General features: G+C 37.2%; 1 protein-coding gene across 1 annotated transcript in view; it reads right to left on the bottom strand.

Annotated features, from left to right (window-relative positions):
* ANOS1 (anosmin 1) overlaps positions 1-25,005 on the bottom strand; it is a 125,555-nt gene that overhangs the window by 52,249 nt on the left and 48,301 nt on the right. Inside the window, exon 3 of the mRNA XM_053934987.1 lies at positions 2,904-2,966. Within this exon, the coding sequence (XP_053790962.1) occupies positions 2,904-2,966 (63 nt within the window). The remainder of the gene's footprint in view (positions 1-2,903; positions 2,967-25,005) is intronic.

The following is a 25,005-nucleotide window of genomic DNA, read 5'->3' as shown; positions in this document are numbered from 1 at the left end:
TAATGGAACAATGTTGTTTATATCTGCCAGCTTTCCCTTGTTTTCCTCACATTGACTGGCCATAAAGTTGCTCAATGACAGATTAAAAACACTCCCAAAACAAAGGGGAAGCAATGGTCAGACAGTCTGCTGTTTTTGGACTACCCCACATTCTTTCCTCTGTACTTTACAACACTTTCCCCACAATATCTGATGTAATGCCATTCTAGATAAATAAGGGAAATCTTGTTTCATTATACTGTTTGAACTAAGTTGGCTAAGAGAAGACTTTGCAGCATCTTTATGTTCTTGCCAGCATATTAGTAATTGTAAAATTCTTCATGGAACTGGAACTGCATTTATGATAAAATGATCCACAGAAAATAAAAATTAAAATAGGCTTTAAATATATTGATTAAAGATCAAAGTGAATGCTACTTACTTGAGAAATCTAGTCGTAGATATTTAAGAAAATGCTTCAATGCATAGACATTTTACAGCATATGTAATACTCAGAGATTTGCAAGGTCCACTTAAAACAGTACTTAAAATAGCTTCTACAACCCCGGGAGAATATGGTGACATGGAAATTACATCTCCTCTTTGTTTAGTTTGGTGCAGAACCAGCTAAAGTGATTCTCTCAGAATGACTGCAGCATGTAACTGGCATTGTCTGTAGCTGGCCTTTCCATTCTAGAGCAACCAAAAACCTTCCACCCTGACAGATCTGAGGTACAGGTTCATAAGCCTACACAGGAGTTACAACCCAATCCCTATATCCAACTAGCCACACAACTTCTGATACTTCTTCCATATTCAAATGTTTTACTTTCTTGTTTTTACTCTCCTCATATTTCTGGCAAAATGAGGAAGACTTGGCTATTACAGAGGCCCAGGTGTTTCACAGACTATTCTCTAAAGTCATTGTGGCCCAAGAATATATCCCTACATTACCTCTCCCATCTTTTCATAAAAAACAGTCCAGAATTTTGAACCAAGCTTTCAGGCATGGATTTGGGTGTTACAGGCTTTAACTAGCCTAAAGGCTGCAAAAATGAGCAGTCTCTATGTCTCCTACAGACCCCGTTGATGTTTGGACATTTCTGCTGTTCCCCTGACTGGAATGCACCTGATGCCATGGTTAACCAGTTAAAAAGCTAAATTAGTAGGAAACTAAATTTATAGGAAAAAAAAATCCAAAAACAAGGAATCAGATAAATTGTCCCTCACACATAACATTTAACATTCAGTAGTACACTCACTTGGTAGGTAAGAAGTAACGTGTGAAGCAGGAACTTTGAGAAACACAAAGCTAAATTGTTGCCTCCAGATTTTTTACAAAATGCAAAGATTGAAAACACTCTCACAGGAAAACAGCCTCCTTTAACTCAATCAATGTCTATGGAGTATGCATGAGTCTGAGATAAAGGAAAGTGGTCCCGGGCTTTTGTGTTTGAAGCTAATTTCAAATCCTAAAACATCACAAATTTGCAGCTACTTAATTAAAAATGTTATAGCTCCCTGAGGCATAATACGTCCTCAAGGCTTCTCCTCCTCACCCTATTTCACAGCTCATTTTTCAGTTAGCTGCTAAATGTGCTGCTCCTCATTATGGGCCTTTGAAGTTCTAAATTTAGCTTTAACCACAAAACACTAATCAAAGAAGGATGCTCACTGGTTTTAACTACAATAGAACAGTGTTCTACAAATGTTTTCCTTTTAAACCAATTTTATACAAATTTTCACCCATATCTGAAAACATATAGTTTGAGTGAAGAGCGATATACAAGAACAGCACAAATTAGATCCATGAAAACTGCTTTTTTACAGTACGCTAGAATTTTGTATAGGAGAAAGTAGCATATAATCTGGGCTAAAAAAGCTCTTGCAAGGCTTGGTTTTCATAAGAAACCTTTATTTTGTCTTCTGTTGTAACTACATAGGTCAGTAATTCAATAATCCCTATTAACACATTGTTGCATCTAATATTTTTTAGTTGAAATTACAGCTTTTCCTAATCATCTTCATAATGCTTAAAATAATTTAAATGCAGGACATTCTTTTATACCAGAAAAAAAGTGTCCACAGTAAAGAGAAGGAGTTAAATCGGTGTACCAATAAAATCAGTATATCAAGTCAGGTCACTTCTATTTTTTTATAGAAAAGATTAACATCTTCCTAAGAACTCACTTTCATAGACTTGAATATATTTGAGCCTTTTTGATAAGAAGGCAACTTTCTATTGACTGATACTTTCATTTTGAACTAAAAAAACACATAAGAACTGCAACAGACCAATTCCACCAACTCCGAGCCATGTTTGAAATCCAATAAAAAATCTCCTTCTTTGTTCTAGTTTGACTGATTCAGGTTTGCTTCTTCACAGATTATTCTGATAGATGGTTCAAAAATAGTTTTCAAAACATTTGTTCTTGAATAATTACATATTTTGATATTAGTCTTCTGAACTGCAATCCAGTTACTCCTGGGGAACTACTCTTTTATAAATCAGACTGACTTTCACATACAGGAGAGCCATGTGTTCTAGCTATCCTGCACAAGGATTTTTCACACAATAACATTTTATCTTTTAAACAAAGATTGTCTTTCTTACACATGGTCAGAAAAGAAGGGCAAGTGGTAGAAATAGCATCTTAGAGGAGGGATGTAAGAGCACCTTCTGAGAGATGCTATGTAAGTGTGACTGGATTGAGTCCTTACAAGTCGAGATAAATCACTTGGTCAGGAAAAAACCCTTTCCTAACTCAAAATTAATACTGCTGCTTTGTTAAATGTGTATCCTTTCAAATGAAGGCAAATGCTGCAAAAATACCATGATTTTCAGCTGTCTCCTTGAAGCTAATAATTTAAATTAAACAGATTGCTAGAACAAAGTGAGAAAGCGTGCCCTTGGGCTGACCTACCTCACAGAAGCTTTGGCAATGGTTTTTCCTCAGGTCCCAGGACTCTTTGCAGGGCTCCAGGCACTAGGAAGAATCAGGAGGCAGAGAAGTGTCAGAAAGAGAATGAAATAAACAACCACAAATAACCTTATTTCTTCTCCAGTTTTTCGGCCCACAGGAAGTTAATAATCTACGTCTCCTGGGGATAAAAGTTTGTCATTGAGTCATGGTGTCAGAACAAGGTCATGAGAAGCCATAGTTAGATTACAATGAAACATTTTCAGTATTTCTTACAGTACAAGGCAATTGACTCACTTGTTTATTATGCCATCCTACTTTCCGACTTCCTGGATGTAGGTCTTAATACCATCTAACCCCATGTTCCTGGATGACAGAGACAATGCCAAAAGCACCACTCTAAACTACAGAAAGTGAAATCTTTTCCTCACTGACCAGCCTACGGATTAGACAGGCACATTGCCTTCCCAAGCGAGAAACTATTTCATCAAGCTATGGAGTAAAGTCAGCAGAGGTTAAAACACTATTTCTGTATAAATAGATAATGTTCGCTGGTCTGTTAGCAAAATCACTTTATTTCAAGTACCACATTATCATTATTTCACCTTCAACCTCTGTTGCAATGGCTTAGAGAGCTGAGATACAGAGCTAAGCTTCACACAGCATAAAGAAAAATCACACTGTTAAGAGCATTTACAACATCTGAAACATAAATTCAGATTCACATCCAGAAACCTTTTCTCTTCCTTTATTAAACATAAAAAGTTGAAAAATACTAGCATTGTTGGGAGCTAATGATACCTACTCCTCCTGCTAATAGTGGAAAGATACTTATTGTACCAAAAACAAAGGTCTTTGACGTGCAATGCAGTATTTAGGTAGCTTTCTCTTATGCACAGTATTAGATTGGATCAATATACACTTATGCTAATCAAAATCAAACATGAATACATATAGGCTGCACCTCAGTGGTACACCTGTATCATCAATGTAGTAAATACAACAGTGTTTTAAAAATTAAGCATTTTTCTACTAGCAACAAAGCCTAAAAATGCAATAAAACCATTAGTCACCACGGGCAGCTGCAGAAGCCAGCCGACTGCCTGCCTTTAGTGCAGCTGTACCACCGCACCATGTTGGCTTAAGAGTAACTGCTAGCAGATAAAAAAGTTGTCAACAGACTCTTGCTAAAGAGACAGTTATTAACCTTGCAATAGCAAAGATGAGAACACCTCACAAACACAGGTCTGTGCATTTATACTCTTGGCTAACCTGCTATGAGGCTTCCCTGAACTGGGAAGCTCGAAACATTGAAAGCTTGGATCCCGGTCTCACCTTTGAGTCCTTGACTTAAAATGTAAATGAGCTGAGATCCTGAGATCCCTCCTACTGTCTGGTGATCTGATTCAGGATAAGGAGGAATCTGGGCAGAGCAGCAGCTGGCAGCTGGTTTGGGATCTACTTTATCTAATAAAAAATACCTTGCAGACACAGCCACTTGCCACAGAAGCCAAGCTTAGGCATGAAGACAGCAGACCTCCAGCAGGCTGCAGGGCTGTGGCACAGAGGGGGCATCCCAGCAGTCCACTTGGCAGGTGCCACTGGTCCCTTGGAGCCACCACTCACCCTGCCCTGGCACCACACATGGGCTCTGCACTGCTGAGGCAGGATGAGATGTGGGACACAGCGCTGAACGTCACGGGACAGTGGCACTCGTCAGAGGATCATGGGTGTCAATCACACCAGCCTTGATGACTCAAATCCTCCTAAAGAGCTTGTTTCATCAAACCCAGTGCTTAAATCTGGAAGCTGGAGGCTTTTTTTCTTTGCCCAGACTGCTGCAGAGTGATTATTCTGCACTAAGCAATTGTATCAAAAGCCAAAACAATTGCTAATAGAAAGCACCCCAGTATTTGTCATCCCTCAAAATGTGTGGCAGTGGGAGGGTGTGTGTACATCCACAAACTCTCATAGGTACAAATCTATGTATAATACAATACTACAGACTTGCTGATATTTAGACTGCATAAAATTAGAAACCAGCAAAATATGGTTCCATTCAAGGAAAAAGGGTTGTTATTGCTTTAAAATATTTTGGATTGTATTTTTTTACTTTATCTTTTTTTTTAAGGGCCATGTTAGAGAATTCTTTTCTGTTCTAATTTTTAATCTATAAATAAAGCAACTAGGACATTAGCATATATGCATTCCATTTACATTAGTTAGTAAAGGGGGTCTCAAAATAAGTCTACTAACACTTTTGCTTAGGAAATGATGCCTTTGACCTGAGTGGAAGAGAATTACACCAACACAGCACATCAGAATCTAATGAACTGCAAAACATCATTTAAGTACTGAAATATATATTTATTAAATTGCTATATATTTATTAAAATATCATATTTTAATTAAATGGCTGCAAATTACATATTTTTAACTATTTATACAGCAAAAAATTATTTCTGTCAGAATAGAAGAGACTATTCACATTATTTTTGTCTAAAAAGGCTTTTTATTTCATCAGAGTGGAAACCAAGACATATGCAATATCTTGTAAAAACAATGGAATTTAAGTATTACAGCTGGAATATAATTATCCTTTTCATTATCATTCACCAATCCCACTACTTCCAACACCAAGGTCAGAAATTAATGGCTTATGTTTACAATATAAATACAATATAAGTGCTCTGCTGTCCTATGGAACTTAATTAAATGGAACTTAGATGGTTGGGAGAAGAAAAAAAAGAAACAAAACAGCTTTCACTGTACAATGTCCTAATAACTGGCCATGCAGGAGAACAAGCACCTGAAAATGCATTTTCTCACTGTCAGCCACTAAGTAGAGAACAGAGTCAGGAATTTACAGAGTCAAAGGAGAATACAGCGTTCATCAGTCCTAGAAAGAATGATTCCGTGATGGGTGCGTTTCAATTTACAGTTGTAGCTAATGGAACCATGAGAAAAGTGATTTTTGCATCTGGAAATCTGAGCACAGTGGCAGTAAAAACAACGTAAAACAGAAGAAGGCAGCAAGAGAGAAATAGCTATTTTGATATTTAGGGTTTTTTACACATCTTTAACATTTAAAAGATGTTTTTTAAACATCTTTAAGATGTTTTTTAAGTATCTTTCTGTTTCTCAAAAATCAGACTGTGAGATGTCTGAAGAACAGTAAATGCACAGCTGCACATTTTCCTAGTTCAAACCAATGAATAACATGGTAGTTTGGTGAAAAATATCAGGACTCTGGCTGCCCATCTGAGGAATGTTCATCATTTTTTGTCAATTCATTTTATAAAAGTCTATTTACACATTTGTCTCTCCTGTGTTAATTCATGTCCTCCTAAACTTTTAGATGGGTATAAGTTTAACAGCAAATAACTTCCATTCTGCATATTAAAATGAAAGAAGTGCTTGGTTCTGAAACCGAAGTTAGACACACTTTGTTAAAGATCCTCATTGTATTTTTTTTAATCTGCAGTTTAAATCTCTCCCCCAAAAAACACAGGTGTGACTGTATGTTATAAAATTAAAAGTTCAGGTAAACAGGACTATATGCAGTGAGAACTTCAAGAGTGAAGAATCCTACACAAGCAGGTAGGTGAATCTCATTGCCCCAGTGGATCATTCCCAATGCTCTCCAAAACCCACACTGTGCAGCTCAGCTGATTCAAAGGCTTCACATGAGCACTGCTCCATGTCAGTGGCTCATGGTATATCACATGGCATTGCACTCAGCTGGTGGGCACTTTTCCTCATGACCAAGTGCCAAAGATGAGGCATTGCAGCACTTCAGCTATTTCAGCAATTTCATGTGCTCATACACCCTATCAGGTCAGGCACCCCTGAACACATCTATCTTGTTTAAAACAAACTATTAGAAGTAAAGCTGACCTAAGAATCAGTCAGTTACTCAGGCTGAAAAAATCCATAAACCCAAAGAGAAGGGTTCAACTGCAGAATCAGTAGGTGTCATACTAGCTTGTAGGTTGATGTATGCTGTTCAAGAAGCCTCCGAGCATTTTGTGAGATCCATTTTATGCTGAGTCAGTCTCTTGCTTCTCTCTTTTCCCTCTCCTTCCTCATTAGCAGAATGAATCATCAGAGCTCTAGTCATCAGCTTTCTAAAACTCAGTGTGACATCTTAGCTCTGTGCTGGTTTAAGCAGGGACAGAGTTAATTTTCTTCACAGTACTAGTACGAGATATGCTTTGGATTTGTCCTGAAAGCAGTGTTGATAACACAGGGATGTTTTTGTTACTGCTGAACAGTGCTTACATACAGCATCAAGGCCTTTTCTGCTCCTCACCCCATCTCGCCAGTGAGGGCTGGGGTGCAGGAGTTGGGAGGGGACACAGCAGGGACAGTTGTTCCCAACTGACCCAAGAGATATCTATCCTATGCCATATGGCATCATGCTGAGCACATAACGATGGGGGAAGAAGAAAAGGCTGGGAATTTAGAGTGATGGCCTTTGTCCTCCCAAGTCACTGTTACATGTGATGGAGCCTGGCTTTCCTGAAGATGGCTGAACACCTGCCTGTTCATGGGAAGCAGTGAATGAATTGTTTTGTTTTGCTCAGATGCACATCTTCTACTCTACCTATAAAACTCTGTTTATCTCAAGCCACAAGTTTTATCACTTTTACTCTTCTGAATCTCTAGCCCCATCCCATCATGGGGGGAACTGACTGAGAGGCTGTGTGGGGCTTAGTTGTCAGCTTGGTTTAAACCACAACCAACTCCTAAACTTCAGTTACACAATGTAGACTGGGAGAGGTTTACATACCTTCAAAACTTTGAAAGCCTAATAGAAACAACTGTTAAACATAATCTTTTTGTGTAAAATAGTAGTTTCATGTGGCTACCTGGAGTTACTCCTCTGTTTATATTAAAAAGGTTCTCATGAGAATTACCATAGTAATATATTTCCCTTGTAACTGAATAAACAAAAGGGTTAAATGACAGAGAATGGTTCCCTGTCTGTGTTGCCTGTTTTGTCTCCCGTAGGTCAGTGAGCATCACAATTTGGTGAAAAGGAGTGATTTTGTATTCAAGGATCAAGTCTTAATTAAATTAGTTACAGATGGGGTTATTCTGTGACATTATCATGTACACTGGGAACCCAGCTGATACTGTCTAAAAGTATTGCTAATTGTAGAGCTGGTTTTGAATGAAAGCCAGGTCTTAGGTTTTAAACAGTTAGGGGGTTTTAGATTTCTTGAAATGTGTTTTTTGTTGTTCTGTATCGATGACATCCTGATGTGGATTGCAGAAGGATGGATTATAGGAACAGGTTTCTAATGTGGAATTTGTCATCTGCAAATACTACTTTATTCTATTTAAGAAATGTTTATATATATATATAAAGAAAAAGAAAAATCCTTCATTTGTAACCAACATTCAGACAGTCTAATCTTATGTTTTAGTGCTAATAATGATTGCGTTTGTACTTTTTAGAAGCCCACTGCTCAGAACAAGGAAACAACAAAATGGCTGGCACAGAAATGAAGGGAATGGCGTCTCTGTTGGAGGTGCAGTTGCAGTTACCTTAACTATTCTGAATCCTCAACAATTTTAAGGCAAAACAATGAAGCACAAACCTCCAGGGTCCTACAGTAGCAATTATCAACTGACAGGGACAAGGAACAGCAGCCATGTAGCCACCATCACATTATATGGTAACACACCACACAAGGGTGCACCTGCAGGTTGGGATTCATCTGAGATGAACACCCCAAGAGACTTCCCTGCTTAATTCACATGGGACCTCATGCAAAGCAACTTGGGTGCCAAGGGTTAGGTTGTAGGAATACAGAATTTTGTCTGGAGTTCTAATATTAAGAGGGAATATAAGCTATTCAGCACTGACCTTAATCAAGAGAGTATTTCCTGGCAGATTTTGGTACATCCCTTATGAAAAGAATAACAAAACTGTATAAAAGAGACACAAAACATATTATATATGCAACTGAGATTTATTTCTAATAATTCTTATCTAAGGAGGATGACATATACAACCTGCAGGTGAAATACAGAACTTAAGACATATCACTTACTTTAGCTAAGAAATAATTTTTAAAATTGCATTTCTCAACCAGCATTAAAAAGTTTACTTCTGGTTTCACATCCAAGAAGTATGCTCTCAATAAACAGGAAGGGTTTCTGCAGATGGAACTGTCAGTGTCTCATAGCAGTCCACTACCACCTTCACCAAGCCATGCAGAACATACCTGTAAGTATTTTCCAATTACAAAATTCTGAAGGACATAGTAAAAAAAAAAAGTTCAAAATAATATCCAGGTAAGTATGAGAAGGAGAATAGGAGAATGCACTGACACATTTCTTTGAAGCTCTATTTTGCTACTTTAGCAGAGGTGTGGTCAAAACCTTGAGAACAGCTCTGCTCACTCAGCCTCATACAAGGCTTAGAAACACAGCTAGTGAAGCAACCTGCAGCAGTATTAGGTGTAACTGTCTTCTATCTGTTACCAGCACTTTGGAGAGGGGCCTGGTCATTCAAATGATTATTCCAGAGCAGAATGGAACATTTCTGAGAAATTCAACTGGGTGCAAAGTTGAGCAGTGTAGTTTAAACTGCTATAGCAAATAGCTGCATTTGGTGTGTATTTATTTTACTTGGGTGTGGAGGGACTGAAAGTACACACTGACAAGCATTACCACTCTCCATGGTTATGCAAACTGACTAGTATCAACTTAGGACTTAAGAGTAAAGGAAATATTCAGAAGAACCAATTGTTGGCTATCTAATAAAAACATGAGCTTGCAACATTTCTTTTTCTTAATTGCCCAGTTCATGTCAGTACACAACATCAGGGTTTCAATCCCACAATATTAGCTCTTAGCAATTCGAGTTACTGAATACCTTCAATACCCTAAGCAAATAAAGGAAGCCTTATGACCTATAGGATCTGATTAGGAACAGTACCAGTATTTCCTGGAACAGAGATCGGGAAAGGGCTAGTCACAGCATATCAGTTAAGTCTGTCAAACATTTAAATATACGAAGTAGCATTACAGGCTTTGTTCCTAAAATTATGGCACCAGAAAGACCAAGATCATTGCCAAGAACTTCAGGTCAAATATTCTGGAAGTCCATGTAGCCTTTGTTGTTAATTCCCAAAATTAAACACAAAGTAAAACTGTCAGGAAAGTTGTACACTTACTGAAGGCAAGAATCACTGAAAGTGTTGGGAAAGGAACTCTTTTGACATAAAATATTTGGGAAGTTACTATTAAAAAAAAAAAAAAAAGTAAAAAAGGAAGAGGGGAAGTCATACCATCACACTTTAGAAGAAATGCAGCACTTTCAACTATAATCCTTTTAGAATGAATACAACTTCCAACTCTTGACAGCTTGGTATCTATCTGTATAGCTCATTTGTCTGGCATGTCAAATTTTGCCAGCAGAAGTGTTTGTTTGAAAGGATAGAATAATCCTAAGACTCTTTTCTATGTTTTTATTCTTTGTTACCAAGTCAAAATCATGGCCATCGATGTCAACAGAAAATTGGCTCCCAAACATTAGCTTGTTCCTGACCAGTTCTTGTCAAAATTTGTTTACAAGGTTTTGTACCAGCATATGAAACCAGGACACATACTTTCTTCTCTTTTTCTGCCTCATAGCCTAAAGTTTAAGTCACCAAAGAAAAATCTGAGCTCTTATTTTGCCTGATTTTGAAATATGGAATTGAACTCAAATCTTCTACATTCAAGATGAATCTCCTAAACATATTTGATGGAGTCTTCTCTTTCCTGATGAATTTGTTTCCTCTTGTATAAGCAATGAGTTCCTCTCTAAAAGAGAGACTTAAATGTCAACCTATCAATCTTTCACCATGAAGGGGTATGTCCTAGCAGCATTTCTGATACTCTTGGAGTTCTTTTGAAATGCTTAGAATAGGTACAAATATTTGGCTCTTTCTCAGTGCCATAGTTGTTCCACCACCACTTCTTTGCTACAGAGATAACACTCTCTTACGCTCTCTTTTTTTCACATCTTTGATTCATCTACCAACCTACTATGAACTTAAAACTGTTGTTCTAATTACCCCTATTCAAACTATTGCCTCAAAGATGATTTCCCTATCCTTCTGTTACCTTGCTTCTATGTGCTGCATCAAGAGCCAATTCATTTGGGTTTTTTTCAAACCCCTTCCTGGCCCTTATTCTAAATCTCCACATTCTGAATTTTCACCTGTCAAGATTTAAGGCACAGTATTGGCAAAATGCTATGAAGCAGTAAGTCAAGCCTGGAGCACAAGTGCACATACAAAATACACACTGCAGCAAAGTGTATAAATTATTTTAAATCCAACTAAGAGTGATACACTTTAAAAACACTAAGAAGCTCTCTGTCATAGACTCCTTCTGATAGTGGTAATAGCTTTAATTACTTAGTGCCTTCCTGCTTCTGCTTCTTTCTGTGCTATTGCTTACATACAGACTTCTTTGGCAGTCTAGCTTCTATATTAATGAAAAATGAAATGAGCTCCCTGAATTAAACAATATTAGCAGTTTTGCTTCTCTGTCTGAACTTTCTTCAGGCTGCTATCCTGCAGCACAGTTTACTAATAAACTGATTTGCCATGTTTGCATCTGTTCCACCAATCTGTCATAGATCAGTCAACCTTTTCCTTTCTGCTTTTAAAGCTTCTCCAAGATTGCATCTGGAACTTACACAGTAAGCAACACAATTAGAAAATTTCCACCTGTATGTCCCTACTGTTTCCTGCCACCACTTCCAGGTAGATAGAATAAAAGTAACAGTAATATTTACTGCTAAGAACACAAGGCTGCAAAATGTAACAGCTTTTCCATTCCAGATATTAGAATTGTGGATGGACTTTCACCAGTTGTTTCCAGCAGCAGTGATAGTGCTCAGGTCATGGATAACTTTACAGTTGCACTTGATGGCCTTAAAGGTCTATTCCAACATAAATGATTCTATGATTCTATAAAAAAGAAGCCCGCCTTATGTACTAAAATGTCTCCCCTCATAAACTACCTTTTCATTTTCTAATAGTTGACCATTTGCTTTAGTGATTACATAATACTTTTAAAGTAAAAGTGAACATAAATATTTTGACAGTTTATATATGTAAAGAATTTCCATTGAGAAAACATCATTCTTTTAATTTTAAACAGACAAGGGAAAGCCCCTTCAAGCTGGCACTTTCCCCCTCCAATCTGTTACAAGGCAGCTTCAGAAAACCACACACAGTCATGTTATAAACACCATCTTGTTGTGCAACTTAAAGTGTCTGTCAGAGCAGCGCTGTTCTCTCCAAGCAAAGTCAAATTTTTGTTGCCATTTTATAAATGAGTCAAACTAGTGAACTCTTCTGATAACAGATGACTCGCCTTATACATCACCCTGCAAATTCACACATACATTTCTGAATGAGAGAGCCGCAACTAAATGTTCTTTTTGCTTGTATCCACCACAGTTCTATGGTTTTATAGACCACCGAACAATCAGAGATGACAAAAAAAAAAGGGAGGCCCTCTTTGTCTAAATTGTTACTTTGTTTCTCTCCCCTGGCTTTCCATTTCCCTCCCAGCACTACCATCACCATCAGAAACGACATATTCCGCATTACTAAACAGCAAGAGCCATAGGGCTTTTCACTTCTAATTTCACGCCACAATAAAATGCAGTGGTTGTTTCACTGGGAGACCTGAAAAGCCTTCCTTTGTGGGGCTGCTCTGACGGTCAGGTTAAGCATCACACGCTGGCAGCAGGCATCTGTGCGAGCCTCTTCATGCAATTATGGCAAAAGTGGGAGGAAAAGGAACAGAAAAATAAAAAGGAGGTTGTCCAGAAAAAAAAAAAAATATTAATCCCCTACTCTGAAGTGTGCGATTCACATTCTATTGCCTGGCCTAAATAGTGTTAAATATCTCTCTTGTCCACCTCATTGATAGACCAATCATTCTAATAATAGTTACTCCAGAAAGTTTTCATTGTACTCAGAAGTTATGCTTGTTGTTTTAATGAAAATCTAGTGACCTAAAGTAGACTGATGATACAAATATCAGAGAGGAAACAAAAAAAAAAAATCTAGGGACAATAAATTTGGATATTTTTAAATTTCAGAGTAAACCAGTGAAGATGATCAGCAGTAACAAACAAATATGGTGTTCCCACAGGTACTTTTAGAATTGCAGCATTCTATTCATGTAATAGAAATATTGACTAATCGTATGAAAGTAGAAGCTGTAATTCCACTAATCCCAAGTACAACAGGAAGAAAAAGGTAAAATGTTACATGAAATTCTGACAAGTTTTCTACATTTATCTTAGCTTTTTTCAGATATATTCCTTCTATACACTGAATTTTTTTCTGTCCTATGTTTAGAAACCCTATTGTATTCATTGAATCTTTTGTGAAGAGTCAATGTGAATCCTTTCAAAATAATCTTAACATGTATCTTAACACAGTCTAATGAAACATTAAAATTACTAAAATTCTTTTAGTTTACATGATAATTCATAAAACAATCACTGCTTGGAAATACTTTAAAGGTTAGATAGTTTCACATATTACTTGAGGGGGAAAAATTAAATCTAAAATAGCTGTTTTATTTCAAATTCTTTTCAAGTTATTAAAATTGCCTTCTCTCCTATTATTTTGAAATGCATGCTACACATGAGCAAGGAAGGCAACAGATCCATACTAAATTTCTTTATCTCTAATGGTTATGGGTTTTTAGGTTATGGTTATGTGATGAGCATAAGCAAATCTAAATCCATAATGCCATCAAAACAGGGGTAGTCCTGAACTGGAACTAACTCCTACTAGCCTACTTCTTTTGATGTAAATATGCTAAAAAAGGATTCTAGATGAAAAATTGACCAGTTTTTAGGTAAGCAAACTTCCCCATTCAACTCACTCAGTAGTCTCATAAAATCAGATGTCTGGGTTGAGAACTTGGGCAAAAAGGAAAGGGAGAGAAGTCTGTAAACACCTCTTTAACTGAGAGCCTGAATTTAAAACAGGTCAAGCCAGCTATAAAACCACAGTCTAAAAACCAACTAATATCTGATTTTCCCTCCAAGGCTGAGTAATGAAGGTTAACTAACATTATGGTGTTGAGAGGTAAGCAGGACAAACTGGCAGCTGAGTTAATAAATAAATAGTTCTGATTAAACTGTCATAGGACATTAACTGTTAAATCAAACTTCAGCCTTGTGCTGGAAGAATCAAGCTGGATACATTTTCCCTATCAATAGTCTGGGACAGACTACTGGGCATTTCTACTTCCATTTTTACTTCCAAGGCAGAGGGAAGACGATTTGGCTATCCAGACTCTCACAGACTGCACCACAGGAGCACACTCTGCTTTCAGTACACATGAATTTTATAGTCCACCTCTGCAGCTCAAACAGACATCACTACATTTCATCACTGTATAAACTTAGATTGACAACTGGGCAAACAAAATTCTTCCAAAGCTTTTCTTAAGTTTGAAATTTAGCTAATATGTATCACACATCATTCCTAAAAGTACTCTAGAATTGTGGATCAATAGGTATGGGGTTTTTTTAACTTGGAAGCTGTGTATTTCAACTAATTATCCACTGATTTCAAATGTTATTCAAACACACTGATCTCTCCTGTCATGAACAGCAATACATAAAAGCAAAGACTGAGAGCAATACACTTCTAGACATCCTAAAGTGAGCTATCACAGTGTGAAGATGCAAAGATGAGGAAATGATCTTTAACACATGATCTTTCCAACCTAAATGATTCTATGACTCTTTGAAATGGAATATAATCATGATAAAGGTGATGCTGTAGCACAGCAAATAAATGTTAAGTGAGCATTTGGGATATGTAATGCTTCATCCAGTTTTCTACCATTCATCTTAACAGGACTCTTGAGCAGGTTCTCAGAGGAATTGGTGAGTAAGACTATGGAAGCAAGTTGGCATTAAGCCCCCAGAGAACAACTGTCTTGAAAGAAGCACATTGCATAAACACTATGCTGGCAGATGAAAAGGATAGCTTGCCTTTTTATGCAAATATATGCAAGGAAAGGCACACTAGTTAATGAACTACAGCCAAAGTCTGAACCAGAAGTCATAATTCCAGATTAAATCAGCACAGATTGCAGGTGCCCACCAATCTCAAGAACTGACTCCCTCTGATTGCTCAGAGGCATCCTAAATCTCACAGTAAGGCATGTCTAGATAAGAGTACCAGAATGCTCAATGTTGTATAGAAAGCATGTAGCTGTGAGCTGGCCTGTAGTTACTGTCACTGTAAACTGCAAAACTTGACAATCCTGAAAAATCTTTACTTGAGAGCTCTGGAGTTGCAGCAGCTCTAACTGGATGATTTTTTTTAACCACGCATCTCCATAAAAACAACGTTAGGTTAGGCGGGAGTGGTAAGATGGCAGGTTGGAGGACTCCCTGCAATCGGAAGAAAGAAAACAATGGCACAATTGATGAGGGAAATAGAAAAGGGGGTGGGAAGGCAAAAAAACAGTCCTGCAAACCTTTCTGTGTGAAGTCATCTGTAAGGACTGCAGTACATCCTTGAGGGTAAATTAATGTGCAAGCAACTACTGCAGCTTTTCACTCAGGATATTACCACGTTTTTTATTTTGTAATAGCTTTATGTTCTCCATAGCTCTTTTAATGAAATCTTTGAGGGATTCTCTTTATTAGTTAAATTCTCCTTTAGAAACCAAACATCAGGAAAGAAAGTACAAAGGACCATTGCCCATTCACAGATACCTATACCCAATATAATGGTAACTAGCTTCTAGCTGCTACTCCTGAAAGCCAACCACTTCTTCTTAGGTGTCTCACACCTGCCAGCCCCACATGGATGCCTCCAGAACTCTAAAGAGGCTCCAATGGAACCAGGTGTTCATGTCTAAAAAACAATATGGCCCTTCTGCAGGATTCAGTCTCAGATATCTAAGCTGCATGAGACAGGTGAGACAGGGATTGAACTTGTCATTTGCTGATGGAGATCTCATCAATACAGTCAATGGCATGTGAAGAACCACTCCGTGGATGACACCCAGGTGCTTCCTACAGGGCAGGATAATTATCTCTCTGTAGGTTACTAACTTGATACTTGTTGACAACAGTCTGCTTATCTCCATCACATAATAACTGTACAGAATTCAAGATTCAGGTGTCTGAATCTCAAATCCTGTCAGTGGTCAAAGTATTGTTAATTTGATTGGCATAGTGGAATTATGGTGTTGAGTAATCACTTCTTACCCAGCAACTGTAATATTCCAGAATATTCCTGAAAACAGAATACTTCTGTAACAACTATTTCAGGCAGATATTTATAATCTTGTACCTATATCCTGTTTCTTAAATATAAGAACACTCAGAAAAGTAGATAGGAAACTTCTCAAGAAGAGACTTCTGCACTTAATAAAATATAATCTGTTTCACCACCAGTCACATGATTTTACATGCTATATTATTTTACTCATATTTATTCCCTCAACCAAATTTTAATTTATATAATTTTATATTGCTGTAACATTTGAAATATGTTTAGGTCTATATATGGAACCATCAAGACACTAGGTCTTGTTTATTCAAGCAAATTGTCCTTGTCTTTTTATTTTTTCCACAGTACTTCTTTAGGCAAATTGCTGGAGGTTAATATAAAAGCACCTTAGGGTAACCACCCTATATTTAGCTGAATAAATGCATCAATTGATAATATATAATAAAAACTGATTCTCTGTTTTCATTAACCTCCACAAGGCAGTTAGATAAAAGTTTCCTACTACCATGAAAAATTGTCATGGCCTAGAGACAAAACTACTAGTACACTGAAAATGTTCATAGAATTACTTGTAAGATAAAATAGATATACAGTCTTTATTGCAAATGCCAATTGTTACAAATCAAATCAATAAAAAACCAACCCTCTTAGGGAACACCTCAAAAAGTTTTGACTAGAGGTTTTAGATACATGAGAATGAAGAATATTTCTGGATTTGACAACTAAAAACATCTGAATAATGCCTGACTAAAGAAATATAATCCCTCTGTTCTGCATTTTACAGTTGTCTAATGGAACGCTATAAAAGTTTTCATGCCTCTGACAAATGTGCTCTTCAAGTATCCTAAAATTGCTTACGCATTCATATAGAAACAATCTCAGTATCAGAGATCCAATTCTGTGCTTCAATTAAAACATGCAATCTTCATTAAAATTAGTAGAAGCCGCCTAGGCAATCAAGGAGACAGATTTTGGCTCAAAGTATCTTAAAAATAATTTATGTATTTGGCACAAATTGCAAAACAACATTTAGGCCAAGCCACTTACATAAACAATCTTTCTAGTCATATTCTAACAAAAGGCAAGAGCAGTAACAGCTGTCACAGCTCATTGTCCAAATACATCTGTCTTTTTAATTTTAACCTCTTAAACTAATCTATACCTGAATTTTTAGGACACTTCAAATAATGTATTTTTTAGTTTCCTTCTATGAATACAATCTCCCTTCAGACATTAAAAAGTAGCTTAAAAATTCTATTATTCTAAATTGTGGCCATTACGGTAGATTTACTTACTTCTTTCTCATTCCTTTCATGCATTTTCTTGCTCAGTGTAACTACCGCAGTCCTTTCCAGGCCTGAAGATGACCAACAAAGACGAACAAATACATCAAGATATTTCCAACATAAGTGCTTTTCCAGCAAGGGAGCATCACTGTAAGCAGAGATGGACTTCATCTGTGTTATAAAATCTAAACTTCTTGAGTATATCTCCGGCTTTATTTTGGTTACTAAGACACATGATACATACAAAGCATTCTAATCTAGACGAATCTTACAATACCATAAAATGTGCTCTTAAAGGCAGAGCCTATTACAGTTAAATTGAAATAGTTTGTGCCAGTAAAAGCCCTTTTATTCCATTGTAATTACATCCCAGTATTTTGATAGAGGAGTACTGAAAAGCTCTATACTGCCAAACCAGCTGCTGATAAAATTCTATGTTTGTCTTCTCTCCTGGACCTGACAACAGTATGACAAAGGTACGGTGTTAAGGCCATTAAAGTATTTTTTAAAGTAGAACACTTCTAGCCAAAAACCACTATAGCTCAGTTCTGGAAAAAATGTCATCATATCTCTTCAGGCACAAATCCAATCCAAGAAGTTGAAGAGAAAAAACATACCAGCCTCATCTGTAATGCATTTTAAGCTAATTTATTAGCACTAACTGTTCTCAAGTAACTGACTTGCACTACAAATACTATAATCTAAGGTTTTCTTTTAAGAGCTTTTATTTTATTTCCTTCATGGATACTTTTGGCACATTTTGCCCTTTCCCACTGTAATAATAGAACTAAATTTCATTTACTCTGCAAACTTCCATGTAATATCTCAGAAGAAAAAAAATACTCTGAAGTTTGTTATGTACAATATTAATAACTCAAACTGCTCCAGTTATTCCCAAGAAGGACAATCAATCATTACATTTCCTATATGAATGTCCAAAAGCTATTTCCCCCATAACAGCATTTTACTGTATTTTTTTTCTACATGACAACTACCTTACAGCAATATTTCTTTAAAAAAATAAGCAGAAATGTAGCTTTAAACAGATCGCTTTGACTAATATAACAGAATACATAGTATCAAAGATAAGGATATTTCATGTTTGAAACATGTCTTCAAAAACATAGAAATGCAATAGCAGACTAAACAGTGGCATTTACTTTCCCAGTCTACACAAGGAACACATCATCAGTCCAGAATACTTACCATCCTCTCCCTATATATAAATATGCTTGAGAGTGTGTATATGCTAAAGCTTTTCAGTGTTTTTTGTTTAGCTCCACACACTCCACCACCATCATCACCACCACTCCCTCCAAATTACGCTAATGCCTTTATTCAACTTTATGCAGATTGTGCACAGTACAAGACCTGTAGTGAGCTTTACCTTCCAGTGCCTTGCTTCTTGTAGAGCCATTCCAACCAAGCACAAACCAAGCGACAGGAAAACAGAACAACAGTGTTTTCCAACTCATTTAATTCAGTTAGGGAATGAGAGATGGTGTCTTTACAAAGCAATCAGCAAAGGTTAAGTGAGAGGCATACAGAAGTATTAGTGAAGATGAAGTCCAGAAATGGCATTGTCACCCCCATTTGTTAAGTACTGCAAGTGACAGGAGACTTCACTCCCATTGTCCTTCATAACCAGAGTGGGCAAGCAGCTGGCAGAAATGAGCAGGTGTGGCTTCAAGAACAGTATAAACCAAGCCAACTGTGGGCAGAAGCTCTGCTTCCATCCTCCTGCTCTGTCTTGGGCTGCCCATTGTGTTTGCTCTTTAGTACTTCAGTTTAAAAAGTAAACACACTTTTAGGCTGGCAGTGCTGACAAGCCTCCACCTGCTCATCTCCTCTGCCCAAGCAGCTTCCAGCCAGATGTGTGAGCTGACCACCTTGCCCACTGCCAAATCAACATAAAGCACTGGGTTGGGACCAGGAGCTGAGGAAAGGGAAGACTTTTCCTTCACACATTAACTGATACAGAAAACAGCCTTATGGACAGCCAACCCCAAAATTAATTGTGTCTTGAAAATTTTCTTTTTTCCTCATCCTTTTACTAAACTGAAAAATAATTTGGGATTTTAAAGTGACCATTAAATAAATAAAAAATGAAGCATTAATGCTTTTTTCTCTTGCATTTGGAAGATGTGAACTGCTGCCATAATCCTGAAAGAAAGGAGTATTGTATTTTAAAATAATAAAGCACATTTTGCCCTATTTTTGCTCAAGTTGTCAAATACAGACACATAAATTTGAGCAATTTGAGAGTTAGAAAATGTACTCACAAAGAAGACACTAATGTCAGCATGCTGCTTATGACTGATCTAATAAACAAAATTTCACATAGAAATTAAAATGTATTCATTAAATCATTTTTATACTGTTTAATTTGCTACTAATTCAGGCAAAAAGCTTATACAATTTAAGGCTGGACAATAGTGTTTGCAATAATATATTGGACATATCTCAACTTCTTACTGTATTTTCAAACTTGACACCTGTATTAAGGAGCAAAGTCGAGCTTTTTATTCTAATCTCACATGTCCCCTCTGAAAGCAAGAAATTATGGGAATTGGAGAATTTACCATGTTCCAGTTCTGGCCTCCATGGTCTGCAGCAAGAATTTCCAAATCTCAGCCAAGCTGTGAAAACTGTACTTGCCTTTTACCACTCTACAATATCTCACCCTCCATGCCAACTACACACTCTTTGCTCTGCATCTTCACAAGAGTTTTAGGCATATGCAACTGTTTTCAGAAATTCTCTTTAAAAAAAGCTCAGAAGTTTCTCAAGTGCTTCTCAGCAACATGAAGAATCCAGTCTGGAGGAGAGAGAAAAATACCTCTCATCTTTCCTAAAACTGATATTTTGGTAGAGAGCAAAAATATAAATGAACAGACCTTTATCAAACACTGAAAAGCTTAAAATGGAAGAAATGAAGATATACCACTGGCCAAATGAAAAACAATCAGAGGAAGGGTAAGGAATTGCATTCTGAAAACTCTATCATAAGAAATAAGATTTTTAAAACTGAAAAAGATAATCACAAGTAGCCAATAAGGCTTAGAATCAAAGTCAACTTACATCAATGATATCTGCATTTACTTCAGCAGGCTTTCAATACAGCTATAATTGCTTTAATTGAGTCTTGAAAGATAACTTTTGATCATATCATCCACATCATGATAATAGATAGTTGAAAACTGAGACTATTAATCACAAAAGGGTTTTTTTCCCCACTCATTTACCATCTCTGTTGTTTGAATGAATTTATTTTTTGTAAATACTTATCCAAGTTTGCATTTTTTCTTCAGCAACTTCTAAAGCAAAAGTTTTACATTGTTCAACTCTCTTTATGCATTTGTTTACTCAAGGTTTGAAACAGCTTGCCCTTTAAAGAAAAGTTGCAATTCTGTCCTATCATTTCTTTCCAGTGCAATTAGTTTTACATTTTATCAGCGAAGGATTAGTGGATCATTTTTTCCACAGAGGAGCACATTTTCAGCACAATGTCAAAATATGAAACATTCAAAACTTTGTTTACTAAACTTCAGCAATTTTAAAGCAATAAATATTGTATGCAAATGTTTATATTTTATTGTAAAAATGTCTACTTGTGTCCTCATAGTTCTTCTCTATACCTTTCAACGAGTACCTAAATTATTGCACAGGATGTAAAAGTGAACTTTGTCTTCTGAAGCTTCCTAACAATACAGAATACACAAATTTCTACAACAACTTTGCAACTGTACTAGTTTCTATGCCTTTTTACCAGTTTCAAAAATACTGTGTTTAGTTACTAACGTTGTCTGTTAAACCTGATAGTAACTTGATTAGCATAACTTCTAGGTGTTGCATTCACACATTTATTATAAAGAACCGTTCACAGAAAATGTGTCCAGCTCAAACTACAGTTCTTAATTGCTAAAGTAGATCCAAATTAGCATTCACAGGCTGCATTTCCCTAACAACAGGCTTTCAGGCTGAAAATAATTTGTAATTCAAAAAGGATTTTGGTCAATAGATTCTAAGCATATAAAACATGTTTGGCACTTAAAAATTCCAAGACCTGTTGAAAACTTAACTTATGAGTTTACATTTTCTTGTTTCCTGTTATTTTCCTCTGAAATATTATAAAATAGTTATGTGATTTGATAAAAGTTGGAATTATTCCCAGACATTCAATTTAGACTAGGTTTATTGACAATATCTGATGAAATCTGAATCTATATTTAAAACAGTTCCTTACTTTGACTCCAAATGATGTAACATCATTACAGTTTAATAAACAAGAAAAGATGTTAGGAAAAATAATCTTATATAAATTTGAAACACACCAGCCTCCTCTTCAAAACGTGTCTGTACATGTGTACAGACTGTAAGTATAGCTTCTGCAATATGTTGATTCCAACAACAGATGCAGAAAAAATTTAGGTTGATACACTGATTAATTATATAGTTGTGTCTAGTACTGAAGGTGCATAAATTGCATACAATTACATTTTTGTGAGGATTTATGGTCCATAGCAAGCAATGAGATTTTCAAAAACTTAACAGGACTTTCCTATTGCAAAAATAGAAAGGCACATACACAAGAGTTTATATTTTCTCATGTTTGATTGTCTTAGAAAGTCTAAAATATGTAGCTGTATGATGGAAGCAATATGTGGTATTAGTACTTCTGCACTGCACCATACTTCTGTAAAAGTGCTGAAGAAGCTCCATATTGCATCCCGGGTTTGGGCTCAGATTAGGGGTTCTGATGTGTGTTAGTTAGCCGGTTCTGAGTACCCCTGTGCACCCCCATGTTCCCCCCGCAGTGGTCTCCTCCGGGTCTCTTACCATTGGAGCTCACTGTGCCAGTCCTGTAACCACCCCCCTGTCCACTCCGGAGAGTTCGGTGTCTGTTACCCTGTCCCCACAACCCCGTTCATCCCGGAGCCCTGTGTCCGCCCCTGTCGCATCCGTGTTGGTTACCGCGGTCCACGTCACTCCCCCATAGCCTGCCCCCATTGGGCGAGGGGGGCTTCTGCCTCCCTCGGCCCGCCTCCTATAAAACCTCATGCTTTCCTTTGTTCGGGGCCATTTGCATCCACGCGGCCCTGGGAGCGAGCTGTGGTTCTCCACCGCAGCTCTCTGCAGCTATTAAAGCTTTCCAGCCAACCATGCAGACAGAGTGGACAATTCCTTTGCCTCTTTGTCTTGCCCCTTGCGCCAACAGCAGAACGCGGCCAGCCCCCCCCGGCGCACGGAAAGCAGAAGTGCCCGGGAATCGCGGCAGCCCCAGTCCTGCTGAGAAGCAGCGCCATTCCAGGCTCTCCGGAGCTGCGTGGGACTGGGAAAAACAATGCGAATGCCACAGCTCCTGAAATAGTTCTCAAAGAATTTAAAATGTGATTTCCCCTGTGAAGTCTGTTTATGATTTGGGCAATAGATGACTTCTCTTGATTTGCACTCAAGAAGAGTGAAACAATAGACCTGTCACGTTACTGTGACAGAAAAGATGCCCACCAGTTTGGCCTTCACTTTAAGTCCTCTCTCCCTCCCTCTTTCCCCTCAAGCCTGCCCCTCTAGCCTGATGGCCTCACCCAACATTCCTGTGCAACCATCAGCTTCTCCAACTGTATCTGGCTGGTTGGAAGTGCTTGGTAACAAGATCTATGGGATGCAGGGAATCTGACATTACGTGGCAATAGAAGCTTCCTGCAAGAAGGAAATGTATGCCTAGATACAGACCTGCCTCTGTGTGTCTGCAAAGAGACTCTGGATTCTCAGGGAAGAGAGCTGACTCCACGTGGGGAACAACACTCCTGAAGACTCTGCTGTTCTGTGCCTTTCCCACATGAAATATTTTCCTCTGAAGGGTAGAAGTGCTTCAAATAATTTCCCGATCACATTGAAACAGATTCAAGTATTATCTCAGCCTTGAGAAACAAATTAATGCAATGTCCTAGTCTGGGATTTAGGACACAGCAAGAATTTCTCCCTGAAAGCTTGAAGGTGTTCACTTTGTCACAGCTACAGCGCTTTTTGTGCATCACAAGGCACATAAGTTTCATCTGTATTTTTATTTTGAATTTGTCATATTGCATATTTTTATTAGGCAGGCAAACTGCTGTTGCATTAATTCTGTCTGTTGAGTAAAAAAAAACATGGAAAATCATGTAAAGAAATTTTAAAGTCAATTTTAGTATAAATACTCTGAGACTGAAGCAACAATATATTAACTTCACTTCTGATTTTCTGAGTCATACAGTATGTTTTGCATATTGTCTTCATTTTAGGAGACATGCCATCTAGGAAAAAGCAAGATCCACAGATCAAAGACTTGGCAGACAACTTTGTAGATTATTTCATTATGTAACCACCCTTCTATGCTAACTCAAAAAGCACAAGAGCTGCTACAGATGGTTTCTGATGTCAATTCTTTCCTCATCATAATTGTAAGACACATTAGAACAATTGACAGCTTAAATAATATCCAGCAAGGCCAGACCTATTTTGCTTTCAAAGAAAATTAGAAGAATGATCATTATGGGCTTACCCAAATGCTTCCTTCATCCCCCTACCTTGCATGTTTTAAAAAGTTAGCTATGATTGTTTCCCACACTCAGCTGACATACAGAATGCTTCAGTATTAAATTATTCAATCTGAACTCTAAATTAGATTTGTCTCAGACTCACTCTGTAGCTCCTTAGTCTCTTACAGCTGATTTAAATATGAACATGAAAGCCAGTTTTTTACCGAAGCTAAGAAAACACAGGAGAGCAACATAAAATAGAGTAGAAGTTTTAGTTTCACAGGGAAGAGAAGTAAAGCATTTGATTTCCTATTAATCTTATTACTGTATCTTTTACATTCTGGGTCACAATATAGGAAATAAATATTATAATTTCATAACATTTCACATCTCCATCATCAGCATCAACCACCATCACTAAAAAGACTGAGGTGATTTACACAGCAGCATGTTGACAGCTTCAGTCAGGATGGCAAGAACTTACATAGAGGTGAAAGCAGGAAAAATACTATGTAGGCCACCAATCTACTAGTCATTTTCTTATTCCATTATGCCAACTGTTATCAAAAGACATTACATTCATAAACTGCAAGAAGTTCACTGTCTATTGTTAGCCATGTAGGAGTTTACTACAATCAACACAGTCAATGTTCATGACACACAGGTATATATTTTAAATTGAAATTAACTTATCAAATATTATTAAGAGGACATTAATTTAAAACAATCTATTAGAACAGTTGATCGTATGTAAGAAGAATCAAGCTCTTTATCTATCTAGCTGTAGTGCTGGAAATAGAAAAACAAACTATGGCAGATTTTTTTCACTCCTATCAGTTTATTATGGTGTCAGTTATCATCCAAATGAAGGGAAAAAACCTAGAATTAATCCAAAATGCAAATCAAGCCAAAAAGGAACATATCTTACATTATAACATATGGAATAGTCCATAAATATGCCAGTAAAGCTTCCACTTTGGGAAAGTCATTTATACCAAAGTGT

The sequence above is a fragment of the Vidua chalybeata genome, chromosome 2 (genome assembly GCF_026979565.1).
Source record: "Vidua chalybeata isolate OUT-0048 chromosome 2, bVidCha1 merged haplotype, whole genome shotgun sequence".
Classification (NCBI taxonomy): Eukaryota; Metazoa; Chordata; class Aves; order Passeriformes; family Viduidae; genus Vidua; species Vidua chalybeata.
The sequence above is the reverse complement of the archived record's forward strand: the minus strand, read 5'-3'. Positions and strand labels throughout refer to the sequence as shown.